Source organism: Electrona antarctica, assembly GCF_951216825.1.
Source record: "Electrona antarctica genome assembly, contig: scaffold_245, whole genome shotgun sequence".
In the NCBI taxonomy this organism is placed as follows: domain Eukaryota; kingdom Metazoa; phylum Chordata; class Actinopteri; order Myctophiformes; family Myctophidae; genus Electrona; species Electrona antarctica.
Genome location: NW_027638488.1, coordinates 172704 through 195009, shown reverse-complemented (window position 1 = coordinate 195009; position 22306 = coordinate 172704). Strand labels below are relative to the sequence as shown.

The following is a 22306-nucleotide window of genomic DNA, read 5'->3' as shown; positions in this document are numbered from 1 at the left end:
GTGTTGTAAGTGTAGCTCTGACGGTTTCTGAGAGAATAATACTTGATGTGAGTTTTCGCATTTTCCCATGTAAGCAGATGGGAAATTTTAATTCACTAATAAATTCATTATAATTAATAATTTTGTTGAATTGAAAAAAATGCTTCGTTAAGACCTCCGTAATATTATGGTCAATGCCTGTGTGAAAAGTCGGAGCGATTGGTGCAGCCAGTGAGGAGCTATGACTGTGTTTCAGACATTCAGACATTCTACATTGAGTGAATTATAGTTAGATTAGATTATTGATGACGGACTAAATTAAGAATGTATGTTTTTCTTTGAAGTGGAAGGAATCTATCTACTAACTCCTTCATGCACAGAATCTAGACTCAGCCAGATATTATTATTTTGTAATTTATTAAAAAAAGTGTTAAAAGCTGTGACTGACCGGTAACGTCTGACGAACCGTCACTGCATCTTGACTCTGGAGACCATTAACAGAGACATCAATCAGGAGGCTGTCGAGGTCGTATTCGGTGATAGTCACTCCGTTTTTAACGAATGTGATCTCTGATGTTGGGCTGGAAGCACACTTCACAGTCTCAGAGAAGCTGGGTCCAAGATGACTCTCCTGGAACCACTGGAAGATATGAAAATGTCATGTCATGTGTTATTCTAGCAAAGATACTGCTAAAACTTCACTAAATATTTATCATAAGACATCTTTGTCTCAGTTGGCAATGCCCCTCTAAATGTCTGTGCACGCCACTGCGTTTCCTTTCCTCATTGACGTAACTGTTGATTATACCAGTTAAAGCATATTTCATGTTCAGATGGATATGCTGTGTAAATAAATATTATTCTGATTATATACCAACAGCATCACTTATTTAGAGGTTAAACCATAACAAATTCAAACACTTCAGGTACCTTTCTCCCTGCTTCACTTATTGGACCCAATTATAACGAAAAACTTTAAACATGAATACCGGTATATTTCAATAAAGTATTTCCCCCAAGCAGCAAGTCTCACACACACAAATGAATGCCCTACTTAGTCATGCAAAAGTAGCTGTTACAAATCATAAGTCTAGGGGTAAATGAGTGAGTATTGCTACTCGGGTCTCGATAAATGCCGAACCGGGTTTGAAATGGACCCGATTTTCGGCCTCCATCCCTAATCACAGGGGTGACTTGACATTGTAATTGGCTAGCTAAATCAGTGGGAGGGGCCTACATTTCCCAAGGCATCTGTGCCATCCCTGTCGCTGTTGGGGATCTAGGGTGGAATGTCGTAAGCCAAATCGTTGTGCCAAAGGGTTTTCGTTCCCTGATATCTCTTATTATATATATATATATATATATATATATAGCTATACATCCAGTAGACTTGTTATGAACCATATATGGGGATAGAAAGCGCTTTCTAATATATATGTGTTCTATTTCCACTCCTTATTGTTTACCCTTTGTTCCGAACGCCCTTCGGAAAGGCGTCGTTTCTTTATTGTATTTTGTTTGTTGTTACTGAGCCATTATTGTAATTATACGTGTTTGATTTATTATATATACTTTTATAATAAATCCTCATATTTTGATCATGGTGTCTGCTCCCCCTTCCTATGTTACTCACTCATTTACCCCTAGACTTATGATTTGTAACAGCTACTTTTGCATGACTAAGTAGGGCATTCATTTGTGTGTGTGAGACTTGCTGCTTGGGGGAAATACTTTATTGAAATATACCGGTATTCATGTTTAAAGTTTTTCGTTATAATTGGGTACAATAAGTGAAGCAGGGAGAAAGGTACCTGAAGTGTTTGAATTTGTTATGGTTTAACCTCTAAATAAGTGATGCTGTTGGTATATAATCAGAATAATATGTATTTACACAGCATATCCATCTGAACATGAAATATGCTTTAACTGGTATAATCAACAGTTACGTCAATGAGGAAAGGAAACGCAGTGGCGTGCACAGACATTTAGAGGGGCAGGTGCTCAAGTGAAAAAAGGGCACCTTGTGCAGCGCGTGGAACCGGTCGGTTGCCTTAACCCTTGAACGACAATTGACGGACTGGTGCGTTACTACTCGCCCAAAGAGCCATGGCCCAATGAGCGAGTAGTACTCACTACTCAGTAGGGATGTCCCGATCACGTTTTTTTGCTTAAGCCGTATGTCACTCTAGTGTAGTCTGTTGTGTTGCCTTTCAATTATTGAAAGGCAAAATGTGACTATATACTTTAATTAGAATGACTGGCATTGTGTTTGTTTTTCTTTCTATGAAAGCATGGAATCATAGCAAAATAATTATGTATTGGTTAATTAGAGTGAATACAGTTCTACAGCTTATAAAGAAGTCATTCAGAGAGAGTACTACAAACACATGCCATTTGTGTGGCATTTCCTTTGTTTTCATATAGGTGTCTTTCACTTGCCCTAGCCCCTTAGATAGCACTTTATGTAGACTTAGATATAATAGCAGACTTATAGCATGTTACATAGACAGCACTAGAATTGCTTTTTATGTAGTTATAGCACTTTATAGTATATATGTATATGGTATAGTATAGTATATTATATATGTATAGTTTATACATATAGTTTCATTATATAGATATATTCCACGGTTATGTTCTTAGCTTACGCATGTTTCATGATAACTACTTTTTATGTATATGATGTATTGCCATGCTTTTTGTTCTTGCTTAATGTAAATCGCTCTGGATTAAGAGCGTCTGCTAAATGCCTAAATTGTAAATTGCATATGCTTTGATGCATTCCATCCATACATTCCATATAGAGCGTCGCAGTCCCGCCTCCTACCCTGGACCAGGAAATGAAATCCAATGCATTATTCTCATAGACATTTCTTAAAGTATTTATTTAAAGACGGTTACGCCGCGGACAAAGCCAACTCGAGTCGTGACAACTCATGACAACACAAACAATATTTTGGACCAAACAAATAATTACAAAGAAGAAAAACAACAAAAACAACCTGCCGTTTTTTTCTTCTTTCTAATTATTTGTTTGGTCCAAAATATTGTTTGTGTTGTCATGAGTTGTCACGACTCGAGTTGGCTTTGTCCGCGGCGTAACCGTCTTTAAATAAATACTTTAAGAAATGTCTATGAGAATAATGCATTGGATTTCATTTCCTGGTCCAGGGTAGGAGGCGGGACTGCGACGCTCTATAGCTGGACTACATAAGTAGACTCTGACGTCATACCTGTGGCAAGCACAAAAAATGGCACTCCCATGGGATAAAAAATATGAACTATTTTTAAACTAAACAAGATATCATGTGTTTTAAATGTTAGATTTTAGTTATAGAGGGCAAGTATAATGTTTTAGCCATATGAGTCTTATCAGCCAGGTTTCCTTTTAACAACACCACAAATGATATATATATAATAAAATGCTTTATCTTTTTAGCAAAAAGGTTGCGTTTTAAACAAAAAATATCACTTACTATGTCAATTTGATGGAGGAACTCCTTAACTGTGGTAGTTGAAGTTTGCACAGTCAAACTCATCCCTTTACCATTTCTGTACCGGAGATGGTTAACGTCATGGGATCCTTGGGGTCCGAAACCTGCTTCAACAGTCACTATTAATTCCACTGCTCTGTTAGGCTTCCTGGCTCTGGGGGGGGCTGGGGGGGGGCTGCGGTCGGCCCTGTACCGTTGGCGGTCAGGGCCTCCCTCATCACCGTCCCAAGGAGGATCATCCTAAACACAGTTTAGAAAAATAACCATTAAATTCCACAAACACTCTGATAGGGTGGCCATTCAACAGTCCAGTATTACGTCATATGGTCTTTATAGTGATTTATGATATGTATGATAGATTGCGATCGTGTGTTAGCTATCAGTTGCTAGACTATAGAGTAAAGCGCCTGTTCAGATCGAGTTGTTTTACAATGTATAAAAGACAAGCAGAAATGTGTAAAAAAAAGTACAAAAGGCTTGAATTAGTATATTGCACTTCACAGTGGAATAGTAAAACAGTATCCTTTCCCAAACACATGTATACCGGTTATAGTAATGGTATCTATGTGCCTAATGAGCTCACAAAAACTAGATTGATGCAATTCTGGAAAATATTGCAAAGTGTTGTTGCCTCAATTGCTAATATAGGCCACTCCCACTAATTATGCTAGCCAACAATGTCACGTCACCCCTGTGATCATCAAACTATAATTAACTCAATGTCTGAATGAATGAATGTCTGAATGTCAGAAATACTGGAAATAATCACTGCCTTCACCAATCACTCCCACTTTTCACACAGGCATTGACCATACTATTATGGAGGTCTTAACGGAGCCCTTTTCCCAATTTAACAAATAAAACATTAATAATTACTTTGTTAGTGAATTCAAACGTGCAACCTCACACCTCCGCCCCTTAGCGACACCTGCATCACAGGCCACCGTTCTCACTGTTACCCCACTGGCATGCTTCCTCTAGCTACCACCGCAACACAACAAACGGTGGCCTATACATTTTTGTGCCGCCGTGACGGCACACACACACACAAACACACTGACGGAGCCAACACACACACACACACTGATGGAGGCACAGCTTATTTCACACGTTACCTTCCACCACCTACAGCCCACGTAAACAATGCCAGCTACTTTCGCAACGCACGTGTGCGTGTGTCACATACACACAAACACTGACGGAGCCACAGTTTATTTCACACGTTGCTTTCTGTCATCTACATCCCAGGTAAACAATTCCAGCTACTTTCGCAACGCACGTGTGTGTCACACACACACACACACACACAAACACACTGACGGCACACACACACACACACACTGACGGAGCCACAGCTTATTTCACATGTTGGCTTCCGCCATCTACAGCCCAGGTAACGCAGTGTGCGCGCGTGTGTGTGTGGGTGTGGAGTCCTGAAGGGAGTTCCAGGGGGTCCCCAGCTAAATGGAACCACACCAAATGGACCCTAACGGCTCCATTTACACTCTCAGAGTTAAATTAACATGTATCTCTGACAGTGTATAAATGGAACAAAATGGACCCTAACGGCACCATTTACACTCTCAGAGTTAAACTAACATTGCTTTTACAATATAAATTGGGGTCTTAGACAAACAAATGCCATTCAATGGGGGGCTCCAGTCCACGGGCATCTTCGCCTTTCAACTGTCTGCATGTACATTTGTTGTGTGCGCGTGTGTGTGCGCGCTAGGGGTGCAACGGTTTACGGTTTAAAACCGAACCGTTCGGTACAGCATACATGGTTCAATACGCCCTAATGTTAATTTCTTCCAGCTGCGGAGAATGTATTTCTCGGTCACACACCGTCCTACTTAGAAGTCTAGCACTCTATCGGTCACACACAGCCCTACTTAGGGCCGATTCATACTCCTATTTTAGAGCCGAATAAAAGTCGGTTCGGCTCTGTAGAGCCTACATGTGACGTCATTTGAGGTTCGGGGGGCGGGTACCGTCCTAAAGTCGGCTCTTCGGTGCTACTGAAAATTTCTGACGAGCCGAAATCATTTCGGCACTACAGCGTCGAAACAGGAGTATGAATCAGCCCTTAGAAGTCTAGCACTCTATCAGTCACACACCGCCCTACTTAGAAGTCTAACACTCTATCGGTCACAGAAGCGCGCGCGCGCGCGCACACACACACACACACACACACGTTACCTTCCACCACCTACAGCCCACGTAAACAATGCCAGCTACTTTCGCAACGCACGTGTGCGTGTGTCACATACACACAAACACTGACGGAGCCACAGTTTATTTCACACGTTACTTTCTGTCATCTACATCCCAGGTAAACAATTCCAGCTACTTTCGCAACGCACGTGTGTGTCACACACACACACACACACAAACACACTGACGGCACACACACACTGACGGAGCCACAGCTTATTTCACATGTTGGCTTCCGCCATCTACAGCCCAGGTAACGCAGTGTGCGCGTGTGTGTGTGTGTGTGTGGAGTCCTGAAGGGAGTTCCAGGCAGGGCTCGACAGTGCGACTAGGTACTCGCATATGCGACTAAAAATAGCACTGTGCGAGTTGTAAAATTAAATTTGTAGCACTGGTGCGACTACAGAATTTGACCATTCAATCGTGATCAAGACAAGGCAAGTGCACATTCTATAGTCACGGTTCTATACCTACATTTATATTTCTATAGTACGGCGGTGTCGTTCGCCAAAAAGAGCAGATCTACAAGCTAACAACGTGTCGAGGCTCAATGCGGCGTTCATTTGAAGATCTGTCCCCTTTGCTCCCACCGCCCCGCCCCTCCCTGTGTTGCTGGCTGCTCAGTCAGTTCTCTTCTCTGTCAGCAGCAGAGCGAACGCAGCAGGATAGCACAGAAGGAGTTGCTTGGACCCCGACACGTTGAATACTAAACTTATTTGGAAAGTTTAATGTTCAAACATCACTCGATATAACTTTTACCAAACGTGGGTAAAACAGCGTGCAGCCGTGCACGTGCGCACGCACATGGAGTGGACGGATTGATTGATAATCAAAACAACCCTTGCTTTAGCACCTCGCTTACAAAAGTGTGCGCAGGCTGCGCAGCGCAATACGAATGACCGACCTGGCTGCCGATGGATACATATTAGTCAGTGGCCTGCATAACGAGCAACGGAAAAAAGGCAAAGATCCCCCCCCACCACCTCCTTCCACCACGCCAATGTGTATATGTCCGATGTTCTGTCTGAACTGAAGCAGTCAAAGCCAAGGAGAATGTTACAATACTAATTCACCATCGAGTAGCCTCTGCACTCTGTCTGTCCATGAGCAACATGAAATTAATTGATGATTATCTATCCATCCATCCATCTGCATAAAAAACTAATAGTCTATCAGCATAAAAACAAATTGATAGATTATATAAAAACAAAAAAATCCAGATAAATATCAATATTGTGATCATTTCTGAAAAGATATTGTGATATAATATTTTGCCATATTGCCCGCCCCTGCCTCATATCACTTTATTAAAGAAAAATCACACCTGTGTGAAGTGAGGGGCACTCTTATCATCATACATCATTATGGATCATCTCATACTGGCCAATCAGAATGCCTGTTGCCTGTGTTTGGTTAGCTGATTTGCTCGTTTACATATGACTACATTTTCCTTTCAATGTCAATGGCGTTTAATGTTTTGATGTTTAATTTACGTCATTTAGCTGAAATTTGACATAATTTCTCCGTTCATTGTCAATGGCAAATATTGAGACGTATGGGGACTAAAGCTGTATATAGGAGGGGCTAGCGCCCCTCAAAAACACATTATTTGATAACTTTTCATCGTGCTCCTAAAATAATTTGTGTGCTACTAGATTTTTCAACTTAGTCGCACACGTGCTACTTGGAAAAATGCTAAGCGTCAAGCCCTGGTTCCAGGGGGTCCCCAGCTAAATGGAACCACACCAAATGGACCCTAACGGCTCCATTTACACTCTCAGAGTTAAATTAACATGTATCTCTGACAGTGTATAAATGGAACAAAATGGACCCTAACGGCACCATTTACACTCTCAGAGTTAAACTAACATTGCTTTTACAATATAAATTGGGGTCTTAGACAAACAAATGCCATTCAATGGGGGGCTCCAGTCCACGGGCATCTTCGCCTTTCAACTGCCTGCATGTACATTTGTTGTGTGCGCGTGTGTGTGCGTGCTAGGGGTGCAACGGTTTACGGTTTAAAACCGAACCGTTCGGTACAGCATACATGGTTCAATACGCCCTAATGTTAATTTCTTCCAGCTGCGGAGAATGTATTTCTCGGTCACACACCGTCCTACTTAGAAGTCTAGCACTCTATCGGTCACAGACAGCCCTACTTAGGGCCGATTCATACTCCTATTTTAGAGCCGAATAAAAGTCGGTTCGGCTCTGTAGAGCCTACATGTGACGTCATTTGAGGTTCGGGGGGCGGGTACCGTCCTAAAGTCGGCTCTTCGGTGCTACTGAAAATTTCTGACGAGCCGAAATCATTTCGGCACTACAGCGTCGAAACAGGAGTATGAATCAGCCCTTAGAAGTCTAGCACTCTATCAGTCACACACCGCCCTACTTAGAAGTCTAACACTCTATCGGTGTCACACACACACACACACACACACACACACACACACACACACACACACACACACACACACACACACACACACACACACACACACACACACACACACACACACACACACACACACACACACACACACACACCTACACTATGTACTATTTACATTACTGCAAATAACAGTTTCAATCAAGTCAATCCACAACTCCACTGCCTTACATAAATACATACTGCTCTCTACTTCCTACTCCCAGACCATCCCTGCAGCCCCGCTTCACAAGCACACTCTTCTCCCCTTATCCTGCATCACGTCTTTCCATTGGCTCCGCCGCCACCATTGTTGCCACGTCTATGAAAACAAGCCCACAAACGCTGACTTTCTACAGCCTACTTACACTACCACTCGCTTACAGTACGCGGACCTGGCAACCTTACATCCCGTCTTTCCATTGGCTCCGCAGCCACCACCTGCCCCACGATGTTACATAGACCACTTCCGGCAGCACTCACGGAAGTTACACACTACACACACTCACACACACAATACACATATACACTACAACAACGGCTGATTAAAACATCAGACGGACAGTGCGCCTGCACATCGCCTGCCTTCGGTTCTTTCACATTACAAGGTAAACATAACCATTACAACTGGCTCCCTGTATTCTACAGTGACAACTAAAGTCTCTGTATGTTGTGCTAATACTACACAAGAATTAATCACATAGTGATGTCAGGTGAAAGAAGCGCTGTGTGTGTGTGAGACGCGACTTGGCCTGTTGTAATGCCATCATGACGCTGATTTGAAAACTGTAAAGTGGCATTTCTTCCTCAGCCTAGTGGAATATGCATGCAGTTTCACCGCAATCGGACGCTGCGTTGAGGAGTTGTGGCGATTTGTACAAAATGGGTACAAAGCGGGCTACTCCTGAAAACTTTAGAAGCCAATCGTAGCCAATCAGGATGGATTATGACAAATCAAACAAACCCGTCTTGATCACATGAGTATGGAGATCATGTGTACCGACTTGCGTGAAATTTGGATAAAATCCAAAGTAATATTAGAAAACGGGTTTTACATATGTTGGCCTCCAGGTGGTGCTATAAAGAGCAGATGTGAACAATTCCAGGCAAAGATTTTTCCTTGGCCTCTAGGGAGTGTGCATACAAGGTTTTACACAGATCAGTGCAGTTTAGGTAAAAACACCAGTTATAGCACCACCATGAGGCTGAGTTGGAAATGTTCAAGTGGCATTTCTTCCTCGGGAATGTGCGTGCAAAATGCAGGCATGCAAACAGGCCCAGGGTGAAAAAGGTGACAGTGTGCGTGGGGTCGTGGGGGACAGTATATACTACACTTAAGAGTCATCAGTACAAATATATTACTCTCAGTATGTAGAAAGATGTTCAAATTAATTCCTTCCTGTACTGTACTAGCCCTCCTCCCTGGCCTGTGTGTCTGTGTGTTAGGCTGTGCAACAGTGACACTTGGTGGTGAACAAACGCTATAATGCTATTTTCGTGCTCAGATACAGCCAGGGACACAGCCAGGGACAGACCCAGGGACACATAGGGACACAGCCAGGGACACATAGGGACACAGCCAGGGACAGACCCAGGGACACAGCCAGGGACACAGGGATACAGCCAGGGACACAGCCAGGGACACATAGGGACACAGCCAGGGACAGACCCAGGGACACAGGGATACAGCCAGGGACAGACCCAGGGACACAGCCAGGGACACAGGGACACAGCCAGGGACACAGCCAGGGACAGACCCAGGGACACAGCCAGGGACAGACCCAGGGACACAGCCACACACACATACTGTAGCTGTATATAGTGTGGTTGAACCACTCAAAAATGACATGATTAGGCCAGGCAAAATAAATTGTTTGTCTCCGATTGGCTGTCATTTTTGGGCTGAGTCGGTAGGGAATTTATTTTATTATATTTTTTCACGGAAGGATGGGTCGCAAGGATGGTTATTTTATTTTATTTAAAAAATATATATTATTATTTTTCCCTACGGCAATGATGGATAGGCTTCTTTTTTTAATAACTTCAATATTTGCCCGAGTATAGCTAGCTAGTGCTACAGGTTAAAAGACAAAAAACATAGCTAAACAGTAGCCCTGGTCCAGTGCTTACAGCGAGTAGAGAGACTCGCTGTAAGCACTGGACCAGGGCTAGCTAAATAGCAGACCTACAAGCTCACAACGCATCGCAGAGCGACGTGTTGTGAGCTTGTAGGTCTGCTCTGTTAGCTAGCTAGCTCACACACACACTACACAGTAGAGCTCTTCATGGGTCCAAAAAAATGGTTCCGAAATCCAAAATAAATCTGTGACATTCCGAATTTCCGAGAGACCCGACCCAGCCAGGCAGACATACATGTGGACAGACAGAGAGAGAGAGAGAGAGGGGTTCCCTACAGACTGCGTGCTGCAGTAGAGGGTGAGAGAGAAACAAAAAAAGTCTTGTCTCTTGGAATATTAAGGCGCGACACTCAATGCACTTAAAACAGCTCCTACTTTGCCCTCTTCTTTATCCACGTGTGGGGAATGGGAACACTGTTGTGGGGATCTGTATATAAAGTATAATTGCACGTCAGTGTTTTCATTCAAATCAGCGCAAGACAAACCAGTACACAGTAACGTCAACTGTCAATCCACCCGTCGTGCTCTCCGGGACGGAGAAGCTGACTTCTCTCTCGTAGTAGCCTATAAGTCGAGTACGTCGTTAAACAACTTGAAAAACTTTGGCTTTGGGCAGGTGTAGGCTACGTTTTGTTGGGCTGCATATATATCCATATATAAAGACCTTTTTGGTCTGAGTGACTCGGTCGGACTTTGACTTCTTTTTTTTTTTCACCAAATGCCAATAAAATCAAATGGGTCGCGCATATTTAATAGTCGGTCGGCAACCGGAGACAATTTATTTTCCTCAGCCTTATTTACTAAATCAGTACAAATCTATAGTCAGTATATGTTCTGATAGTCATAGAAGAACAATTAATTTACTCCAACAGTTTGAGGAGCGCTAGCTCAGCTATAGTGTAGATCTGTCCTAAATGCCATTGACAATGAATGGAGAATTAATGTCATATAGCGGCTATTTTTGTCCTACACAATCCTACACATTCATTGTCACAAAAATGACAATGAATGGATGATGTATGATGATAAGAGTGCCGCTCACTTCACACGGGTGTGATTTTTAAAAACAGGTCCAACACTCCCATCTCAAAATCCCTTACAGTTACACTCTACACATCATGTAAAATAGAAATTATATTCACTGGCAAAATAATAAATTATAATAAAAATAAAATGTTTTGGGATGGTTTACAGTCAGGGTCAGTTTACTTCATTATTTTAGCCTTAGTCAATTTAAGACAAGTAACATCCTCTCCTTATTCAACAGTTGAGCTGCATGTTTTCTTTTTTAATATATCTATGTAGTATATGTAGGCCCTAGGGGGGTGAATGTAGGACTACAAGTTTTATGCATAAAGTGTTTTATTTATTTACTTACTCACACGCACGCACGCACGCACACACACGTGCGCTATTTATTTACTCGCACGCATGCATGCACACACGCGAGCACACACACACAGTCACACACACAGTATAACGCAAGGTGCTAACGTTGCTAACTAGTAGCACTTGCAGCTAAACACTTTTGCATGTCTGAAAATGTCACAGAAATCACACGATGTGTTTGTGATTTGCGGCATTTTGTTTGAAACAGAGCACTCCTGCGAACTTTGGAAGCCAATCATAGCCAATCAGGATAGAGTCTGAAAAATCTGAAAGGCCCGTTTCGTTGAATGGCTCTAGAGAGACTGTGTACCAATTTGCGTGATGTCCTGGTAGCGCTATAAGAGGCCAATGTGAAAACCTTGGGGCAGAGTTTCAGCTGTGGCATTCTGGGAGTGTGTGTGCAGAGTATGGCTGCGAGCAAGCCAACGGTGCCACACACGGACGGACGGAGTGCAAAACTTACTCTCTCCCCATGCCTTCGGCCTGGTGGAGACAATAATCACAACAACAACAATAATAATAACACTACCACTAATAATGCTAATATTAATGCATAACATTGTGGCAGAGTAGAAACGTCTCCCCATTTCTCTTTCTCTCTAGAACATGCTGACTTCAAAGGCGACCCTAACCCATCCACCACTGCTGCTCCTCCCTGTGCCCCAAATACACACACTATACCAAAGCGGAAAACCAAGTTCAGCACAAACAAAACAACCCCACAACAACCCCAACCACTGTCTCACTTGACACGCAAAGGCGTGCTAGGACAAACGCACAACAAGAAGCTCGCGCAGCAGAAACACCTGCCCAACGTCACCACCGTCTACATACTGCTGCTACTACTACTACTACTCTACTACTTCAAGAGCTACTGCTCGCGCAGCTGAAACACCTGGCCAACATGAGCGCCGCCGACGTGCTGCTACTACTGCACAAGCTACTACTCACGCAGTGGAAACACCTGCTCAACATGACCGCCGTCTACATGCTGCTACCATTGCACAAGCTACTACTCACGCAGTGGAAACACCTGCTCAACATGACTGCCGTCTACATGCTGCTACCATTGCACAAGCTACTACTCACGCAGTGGAAACACCTGCCCAACATGACGTGAACGTGTTGACACTACTGCACGCTCTGCTGCACGCGTAGCACTGTACTCTCAGAGGTTGGCTCAAACAACACAACAAGGACGTCGCACAGCATGTCCTGATGACATGCAATACTTTGATGAGACTCTGTATGATGCCCCACACACTCGGCAGTCAGCCTTTTCCAATGTTTCAAGTGCTCATCATGTGGCGCATATCATTGGAAAGAGGAGAGACCAGGATTCTGCTGTTCCAACGGTCGTGTCGATCTCCGTTACGACCCTGACAGCTCCAAACCAGCCCCAAACCAGGCTCAATCAATGACGAAGGTACAATAACGCTCTGGCTATGGCCTCCATTGGAATGACACAACCCCCACAAGAACGTGGCTTCAACCCAACCCTTCATGGGTATTCAAGGCATGATGTATCATAAAATTGCCGCCCTACTTCCTGAATCCGATTCTGCAACACCCTGTTTCGCACAAATCTATGTGCATGATCCACAATATGAAATGAAATGAAATTAAATGAAATGATTACTATATTTACCCAGGGTATCTGGGCTAAGCTCAAGAACTTGTTTCCAGCCAGGCCCTGCTCATAGAACACATTTCATCGTAGTGGTTCAATGCCTTGTTCAAGGGCACTTCAGCGGTGGTAATTTTAACGTGTCGGACCGCTGATTCGAACTGGCGACCTTCCGGTATCAAGACCGCTCTGCAATCCGTTCGGCCACCGCTGCCACATATGAACTGAGTAACCGCAGAGCACACCCTTCTAACCAAGACCTTGACGAACACCTACTGGAACAAGCACAGGGGGCATTGCACAACTGTAACCCTCTCATACAACAGTTCAAAACAGCTGCAGAACTTGCTGTTAACAATCCTCCTACAAAGATGTACATCAACCTCAGTGACAACGCTCCTCCACGGAACATCCATCCAGGTTTGTAACTCACAACGCTGTAGCTACACCACTCCACATGACACTACACATCCTTGATCACAATATTGCATTACTACAGCTACTATACTCATTCCAGATGCACTTTCCACAACACCACCTGAGGACCCGACATGAACATTTACTTGCTTCCAATCTAACGAAAAAACAATCTAATGGACGTCTGCTCTGCTGTGAACTGGTAATGTGTGGTGTGGTAATAATAATAATAATAAACTTTATTTATATAGCACCTTTCATACATAAAATGCAACCCAAAGTGCTTCACATAAAACAAACTAGAAAAAGTGCCCTTCTGGGCACAGGTCTCCACCAGGAGGATAGGAGTGTGTGTGATGTTTGGAAAAATGTTTAGGAGTAATATAAACATGTTTATTAGTGTGGTTGCCCTAACAGGGCAACCAGACTATTGTAATCGTAACACTTTATTATTCACCCTGGAGTAACCTTTATTTTGAAATGCTACTCCTCCCACAGTTTTGACTGTACGCACTTGAGCCATATGTCAAATCGACCGGAAAAAATCAGAATGGTGTGCTTGTACTTTGCTAAGAGAAATGTTGTATAGTTTAATTGATATGAATTTATTCGTGCATTAAATCTCCCCATTGACATGAATGGGAAAATGCAAAAAATCACATTCAAGTATTTTTTCCTCTGAGACTGTAAGCACTATAGTTACAAAACTTGGAGGGTAGGTTCATAATAATTACTAAAATTAATTAACTTATAATGTTATCGGTCGGCCTCATGGTGGCGCTATAACAGCCCACTTTACGTTTTGGCTTATAACTCTTGAACCGTAGGTCGTAAAATCAAAATTATTTTTCCCTGGATTCCTTGGGTCATGACGCATCTCCCCATATAGGCCAGGCCCATTTGCGTCATGATAGATTTTCCGCCATTTTGAATTTTATCCAAAACACACTTTTTGCTTTTCCTCCTACAGATTTTGTCCAAATCTCACAAAAATCTGTACACATGATCTCCGGACCTTTCCGATGAAAACTCGAACGGCGGAATTTTGATAGTGCGTATCGTTCGGCCGTAATCGTCGTCCGAAGTTAGTAGGAGGGGCCTATTTTACAAAAAATGACATAAATCACGAACGGAATGTCCGATCCATCCCAAATTTTAATCACATGTCGCGGGTGGCTCAATCAACCAAGTATCAAAAGCAATTCCATTTTCATCCATAGGGGGCGCCGCAAATGCGAGAAATGTAACCGTTTGTCGCAAAAACATGATTTTTGGGGGATAATTCCCCTCCGAATTACTTACGCATGATCGCAGGGGTGACGCGACATTGTAATTGGCTGGCAATATCAGTGGGAGGGGCATATGTAAGCCACTGCGGCAACCACACTTTGCAATTTTTTTAAATTGCGACCTTTCTAGTTTGGGTTGTGTGTGTGTGTGTGTGTGTGTGTGTGTGTGTGTGTGTGTGTGTGTGAGACGCGACTTGGCCTGTTGTAGCGCCACCATGAGGCTGATTTGAAAACTGTCAAGTGGCATTTCTTCCTCAGCCTAGTAGTGGGAATAGGCATGCACAGTTACACCGCAATCGGATGCTGCGTTGAGGAGTTGTGGCGATTTGTACAAAACGGGCTACTCCTGAAAACTTTAGAAGCCAATCGTAGCCAATCAGGATGGATAATTATGAGAAATCAAACAAATCACATGATCACGACTATGGAGAGCATGTGTACCGATTTGCGTGAAATTTGGATGAAATCTGAAGGAGTAATATTAGAAAATGTGTTTTACATATGTTGGCCTCCTGGTGGCGCTATAAAGAGCAGATGTGAAAAATTCCAGGCATAGGTTTTTCCTTGGCCTCTAGGGAGTGTGCATACATGGTTTTACACAGATCGGTGCAGTTATAGGTAAAAACACAAATCGGCCAGTTCTAGCGCCACCATGAGGCTGAGTTGAAAATATTCAAGTGGCATTTCTTCCTCGGCCTAGTGGGAATGTGCGTGCAAGATTTCACGGAAAACACACGATGTGTTCATGATTTGCAGCATTTTGTTTGAAACGGAGCACTCCTGCGAACTTTGGAAGCCAATCGTAGCCAATCAGGATGGAGTCTAAAAAATCTGAAAGACCCGTTTCGTTGAATGGCTCTAGAGAGACTGTGTACCAATTTGCGTAATGTTTGGACAAAATCTGTAGGTGTACTGTCAACACACGGACGGGCGGACGGAGTGCAAAACATACTCTCTCCCCATGCCTTCGGCCTGGTGGAGACAATAAGCAGCGGAATGCCGAAAAAACTAAAAAGCAGGTCAATACAAAATATATACAAATAAAAATAGCAATACAAAAAGAGAAAAATGGTAAGGAAAATTGTATCAGACAAATGCCAACTTGAAAAAATAAGTTTTCAAATCGCTCTTAAAAACAGCAAGGGAGGTCGCTCTTTTAAGGTGCAGTGGTAGTGTGTTCCACAACTTGGGGCCATAGACCCAGAAAGCGGCCTGACCGGTGTTCTTGTGTTGAGCTTTGGGTAATTTTAAAAGCAGAGCGGATGAAGACCTGAGTGTTCTAGTGGGAACATAAAAATGTATGGAATCCTTAATATATGAAGGTGCCAGGTTATTAAGTGCTTTATAAACAAATAAGTGCTTTAAAATCTATTCTAAACGATACTGTTAACCAATGTAGTGTTGACAGGACTGGACTAATGTGATCTCTTCTTCTGGTATTTGTTAATTATAGCTGCCGCATTCTGGACTATCTGTAATTTTTTTTATAGATTTTTAGGGTAATCCTGTAAAAAGGGAGTTGCAATAATCTAGTCGGATTGTGATAAAAGTATGTACAAGTACTTCTGCATCTCTCTGATTTAAAAAAGGTCTTGTTTCTTAAATGAATAAAAGCTGTTCTTGTGACCTTACTAAAATGAGAATAAAAATGTAGGTCTGAGTCTAAAGTCACACCCAGGTCTGTGATCTCTGTTTTGACATGTCTAGCCAGGGTAGTGCTGGAGGGAACATTGTTACATGCCACAGGGCATCCCTCAAGCCAGATAGTGTAGACTAGGGCTGGGGCGGTATGGGATTTTTATTACCGCGGTTATTGTCGGCCCCCATACCGCCGGTATGGCGATAATTACCAGTGCAGTTCCAGTGTCATTCCTCCTCCATGCGCGGCCTCCCCTCACAGCTCACACACACACAGTGGCACCGTTACAGAGACAAGACGACTCATATAGCTTTTCCACGTTTTTCTGTTATCCAGTTTACCAAAATTAAATCCACAACAGCGCTATTGTGAAGACCCTTGCGCAGCGCGAGGCAATTAACCCCAGCTGCAAACGATCCGGACTTTGATTGTGTGATTATAATATATATATAAATCCTTTTGGGCCAAATAACCATTCTGGGCGTTGGGGGGGGGGGGGGGGGGGGGGCTTTAGCTATCAGGAGGTGGTAACAGCTAGGGGGTGCAGGCAAACAGAGTTTTGGAACGGATATTATGGACTACAGTTTTATTAAGGAAAGATTGGCATGTCAATGCCGCAACACGTGTTCGGGTGTCAATCAAATCAACTGCGTCAGACATCTCCCGCAGCCCGCTGTTAAAAAAAGAAATAAAAGAGCGAACGGATTTCACATCATTTCAGATCAAGACAAGTTGTGTTGAGCGTCTTTTTCCTGCGATCCCATTGATGTCACAACAGACAACATTTATAGGTGGGTCTGGTTTGGAGTAGCCTAATTTAAAACATTGTCCGACTTTGTTTTGAGCGAATATTAATACCTCGCGCTATTGTAACAGCCAGGTGCGTCGTGCATTGCTCAGACCGTCAGAGAGAGAAACATGTAGCCACGTGTAGCCTATGGATAAGGGCGCATCGTTGTAACAGGTTTCAACTTTGTATTGATGTCTGTCAGCGAGAGACGAGAAGAGAAAGGGAGAGAGAGAGAGAGAGAGAGAGAAACATTAGGCTAAACGTGTAGCCTATGGATAAGGGCGCATCGTTGTAACGGTTTCAACTTTGTATTGATGTCTGTCAGCGAGAGAAAAGAAAGGGGGGGAGAGAGAGAGAGAGAGAGAGAGAGAGAGAGAGAGAGAGAGAGAGAGAGAGAGAGAGAGAGAGAGAGAGAGAGAGAGAGAGAGAGAGAGAGAGAGAGAGAGAGAGAGAGAGAGAGAGAGAGAGAGCTCAGCTGTACAGACAGAACTGTTTTTATCTTTTGACTGACTATAAGAAAAAGTCCTTCTGCACACCTACAATGGACAGGTGCGTCGGATAACTGGAACTGAGAAGTAGAGAAAAAAAGAATCCCGCACTGTTCACTTGGAATCGCAATGGCAACCATTCTCACTCCAATGAAATGCCCGCTCAGCAGCGCATCGCATGAAACAAACACCTCACCATTCAAAAACGTCCCCTCATCATGGAACCTAAAATCTTAAACATATTAAACAAATTCCAAGTTAACTGATAGATTTAATATATGATGAATTGAAAGGTTCAACTTCCAGCCGCTCCACACCACGCAGCAACTGCGCGCCTCCCCAGTCCCCAAGCCATGAGTTAACATTATTGCTTGATTGATTGATTTAAGTTTGTATTAACAGTTTACAGTACATTTGCACAACTCAATACAAAAACTGTTAACTGTTACTCTGTGAGTGGACGACACCATAAAGCATTACACTTGTTTACAAGAGGGTCCACTCATAACATTTTGTACACTATACACTTCTATAAAGCCAAAAACAGGAAATCATCATAAAGGAGGTAAAAAGGGGGACAAACATATACAGTGAGGGGGGAAAGGGGTGGAGTCAAGGGATTTGCATGTCTTAATGACAGTTGGTAGGGCGTTCCACATTTTTGTGGCATAGGAGTGAAATGAATTTAGGTGGACCCTCTTGTAAACAAGTGTAATGCTTTATTGGGTCGTCCACTCGCAGTTAACAGTCTTTGTATTGAGTTGTGCTTGAAATGTAGGCTACTGTAATTCTGCAAACTGTTAATAAATAGTTCAATCAATCAATCAATCAATACTTGTTTGTGCCGAATCTGGGTTGCAAATGGTTTGTTGAACTCCCTCTGGTGTTGCTGGCATATGATTAGACTGACTGAGCCTCACTGTTTATTATGATACACTTTATTTCATATCAACCATATGCACTTAGGCCTAGAACCCATGGTTAGGGTTAGAACTAGGGTTAGAACCTAGGGCACCAGAAAAGCACGGAGTTCTTTTTTTTTTTTTTTACCGCTGTAACGAACCCGATACCGCGGTATGTGTTGTATACCGGCGGTATGGCGATATTGCGGTTATTGCACCCAGCCCTAGTGTAGACAAGCTTGTGTTCCTTTCAAAAAACCTGAAAGTAAACTGACAATTAATTTGACTGACTGACTTGACAGTTGAAAGAATCTGACTGACAAAATGTGACTGACTGACAAAACGAGACTGACTGACAAAGCACCTCTGCCTCAGTGCAAATCTAAATTCCATTTTGTTTGCAAAACTGTTATTGAGTGGTGCAAACCACTCCAACAACTGGCTTTGTACAAACGAGCATGGTTGCTATGGTTAGTGTGTGACGTCACTGACATAGCTGATCAGACTATATAAGACCTTGCACCACTCAGTTCACACAGGTGTGACACTCAGTGTTTGTGTTTTTTGGTAAATGTTTTCCTGCTATATTTATTTTTCAAAAGGTGAAAGTTTTGCACTTTGTGTTCTACTGTTTACATTGTTAAATCTGAGAAAAGGTTGACTGTTCAATAAGAGAAAAAAATGAAGTTTGCACTTTATTCATCCCAAATTTGGGAATTCAATCACTCTTTGTTCAAGAAGAAGCACTTTATTCCTAATTCATGCAGCCCTAGTATCCCAGTTCTATCCCCCTCTCCTCCCTCACTCCCTGGCTTCCTCCTGTGTGGACACCACTGCACCCCTGACTGTACTGGTATTGTAACATGATAAGAGTTATAGTGAATTGTCATTTTAACTTGGTTTTGATACATCTGTAGTCCTCCTTTTTAAAAAGGTTGTTCAAGTAAAGAATTGTATTTATAACCTGATGACCCTTAGTTGGGGCGAGATGGAAAAGGGGCGACCGTACCTAGCAGTTACCGTTCTCTCAGCAGTAAATCTGTCTGTATGCGATCTGACCATTATTATTTGACTCAGCACTGCTGGTCTCGGACAGGAACAAACTGCAGGTTGAAAAGGACCTCAGCTCTGAACTTGGTAGAATCTGCACCTGGCTCGCTGATAACAAACTATCTTTACACCTGGGAAAAACTGAATCCATTCTATTTGGATCAAATAGTAATCTCAGCAAGGCAGATGGCTTCTTGATTAGAGTGGGTGACAATATTATCACACGAAAAGATGAAATTAGCTTCCATCCTGGAGGCAAATCTTTCCGGTGATAAAATGGCCCCCAACGTAATCAAAAAGGTCAACCAAAGAACAAGATTCCTATACAGGATCCTCACTGGTCAACACAAACACCTTGAAGACCCTAACAGAAGCCCTCGTACAAGGTTTCTTCGACTACGCTTGTACCTCCTGGTTGCACCTTTTCGCTCCTATGCCACCAAAATTTGGAAAGCCCTATCAACAGTCATTAAGACATGAGAATCCCTTGACTCCTTCAAAACCGCTCTCAAAGGGCACCTACGAACGGCTGCAATTCGAAACTGGCCCCCGTATAATCTGAATGCCTCCCCACCACCCACCCCTTTTTCCCCTCACTGTATATGCTTCTTTTCCCTTTTTACCTCCTTTGATGAATTCCTGTTCTGTTCTTTGACTATATAGAAGTGTCTATTTGTAAGTCTCTAAACATTTTGATGAATTGAACAAGGTGGACCCTCTTGTAAACAAGTGTAATGCTTAATTGGGTCGTCCACTCACAGTTAACAGTCTTTGTATTGAGTTTGTGCTTGAAATGTACTGTAATTCTGCAAACAATATTTCAATCAATCAATCAAAAACCACAGCACCTCTAAGGCCCTTAAAACAAGGCTCCAGACTTCCCAAAACAAACTGGTCAGGCTACTACTTGGCCTCACTCCCCGAAACCCACCTCACCCCTGCCCACTTTGACAGGCTGGAATGGCTTAGGGTTGACGACAGCTAGAGTAAAGCACCTTGCAATGGGTCTGGTCCACAAGATTCGCTACACCACAAAGATACCCATGTACCTGTCTAAATACTTCCTTAATGTCAACGAAGTCCACACCCACAACACCAGAGGGAGTTCAACAAACCATGTGCAACCCAGATTCGGCACAAACAAGGGACTAAATTAATTTCGCTCCTATGCCACCAAAATATGGAACGCCCTACCAACAGTCATTAAGACATGCGAATCCCTTGACTCCTTCAAAACTGCTCTCAAAGGTCACCTACGGACGGCTGCAATTCGAAACCCCGTAAAATCTGAATCCCCCACCCACCCCTGTTCCCCCTCACTGACACTATGTTTCTTTTCCCTTTTTACCTCCTATGATGATTTCCTTTTGACTATAGTTGTATATATTCGTACGTCTCTAAATGTTTTGATGAATTGAAAATGGTGGGCCCTATTGTAAACAAGTGTAATACTTGATGGTGTCGTCCACTCACTGTTAACAGTTGGTCCGACGATTCATTGATCCGATACCCCTAACCCCTAACCTAACCATAACCGCAAGCACGGGAGCAGGCGCTAGTCCGAGGTGCGGACGCATATCGAACCAATGCTCCGTCGGACCATAGTATGCCTCCCCGGTGGAATGGACGGTGGAAGTTAGGGTATCAAGTTTGTTATTTTGTCATCTGACAGATTGACACCCAAACATACAGTGTTTATTTAATTATGTTATATCTACAATGGTATGTCTCCACAGTGAGGTTGGAAAATGTAGCCTAGCACTGCAGCCTACTATTATAGGCTACCCGTTCTGAGCGAACGCTCTGGGCCTTGGCAGACGTGCCAAACATCCTCAACAAACCACCGCTGACCAAAACAAATCATTATAAACACACTCACCTTTTCCTTATCCCCAGAGTTAGAGCAACATGAACTGGCTATGGCGATTATTCTTTTTTTATCCATATTCTTTCCGATTGCTACCGCGGCCGGAGCAGGGCTGGAGACTGGTAGTGGAAGCAGGAAGAAGAAAATGTTCACCGCGTGCGTAAGGAACGCCCGGAACCCCCCCCCCCCCCCCCCCCCAGGACACAGGTACTCTCGGGAACGAAATTGCAACAGCGACATCTAGTGGCTGCCCACCAAGACAGACACATACTTCCCACACAGATTACACACACCCAACATGAGTTTGAACTATGACCAACAAAAAACTCCCACAACAATGTGCAAACACAGCAGCAAGATTTTTAAACTGTTGTGACAAAAGGTTAGCCAATGGAATACAACCACCCTAGGACTATACTATCTGTACCAATTAAGTAGACCGCTGGACCTTGTACATGCAAACAGATCTGATTTTTTTTCTGTATACTATTTAAATAGTCCTGAGAAAAATGCTGCCATTTGACCCAAATTGACTGCAAAAAAACTGCTACTATTTGTTTAAAAAAAAGCTTTATACCCTGTTTATACATGT

General features: G+C 43.1%; 1 protein-coding gene across 1 annotated transcript; it reads right to left on the bottom strand.

Annotated features, from left to right (window-relative positions):
* Positions 1–427: 427 nt before the first annotated feature.
* On the bottom strand, positions 428–21855 carry LOC306918047 (uncharacterized protein; the record flags this gene model as incomplete). The annotated part of the gene is made up of 3 exons (XM_079530941.1): positions 21727–21855; positions 3456–3713; positions 428–619 (listed from the first exon to the last, which is right to left on the bottom strand). Coding segments are annotated over exons 1-3 (516 nt in total), but the record flags the coding sequence as incomplete, so codon positions are not given.
* Positions 21856–22306: the final 451 nt, after the last annotated feature.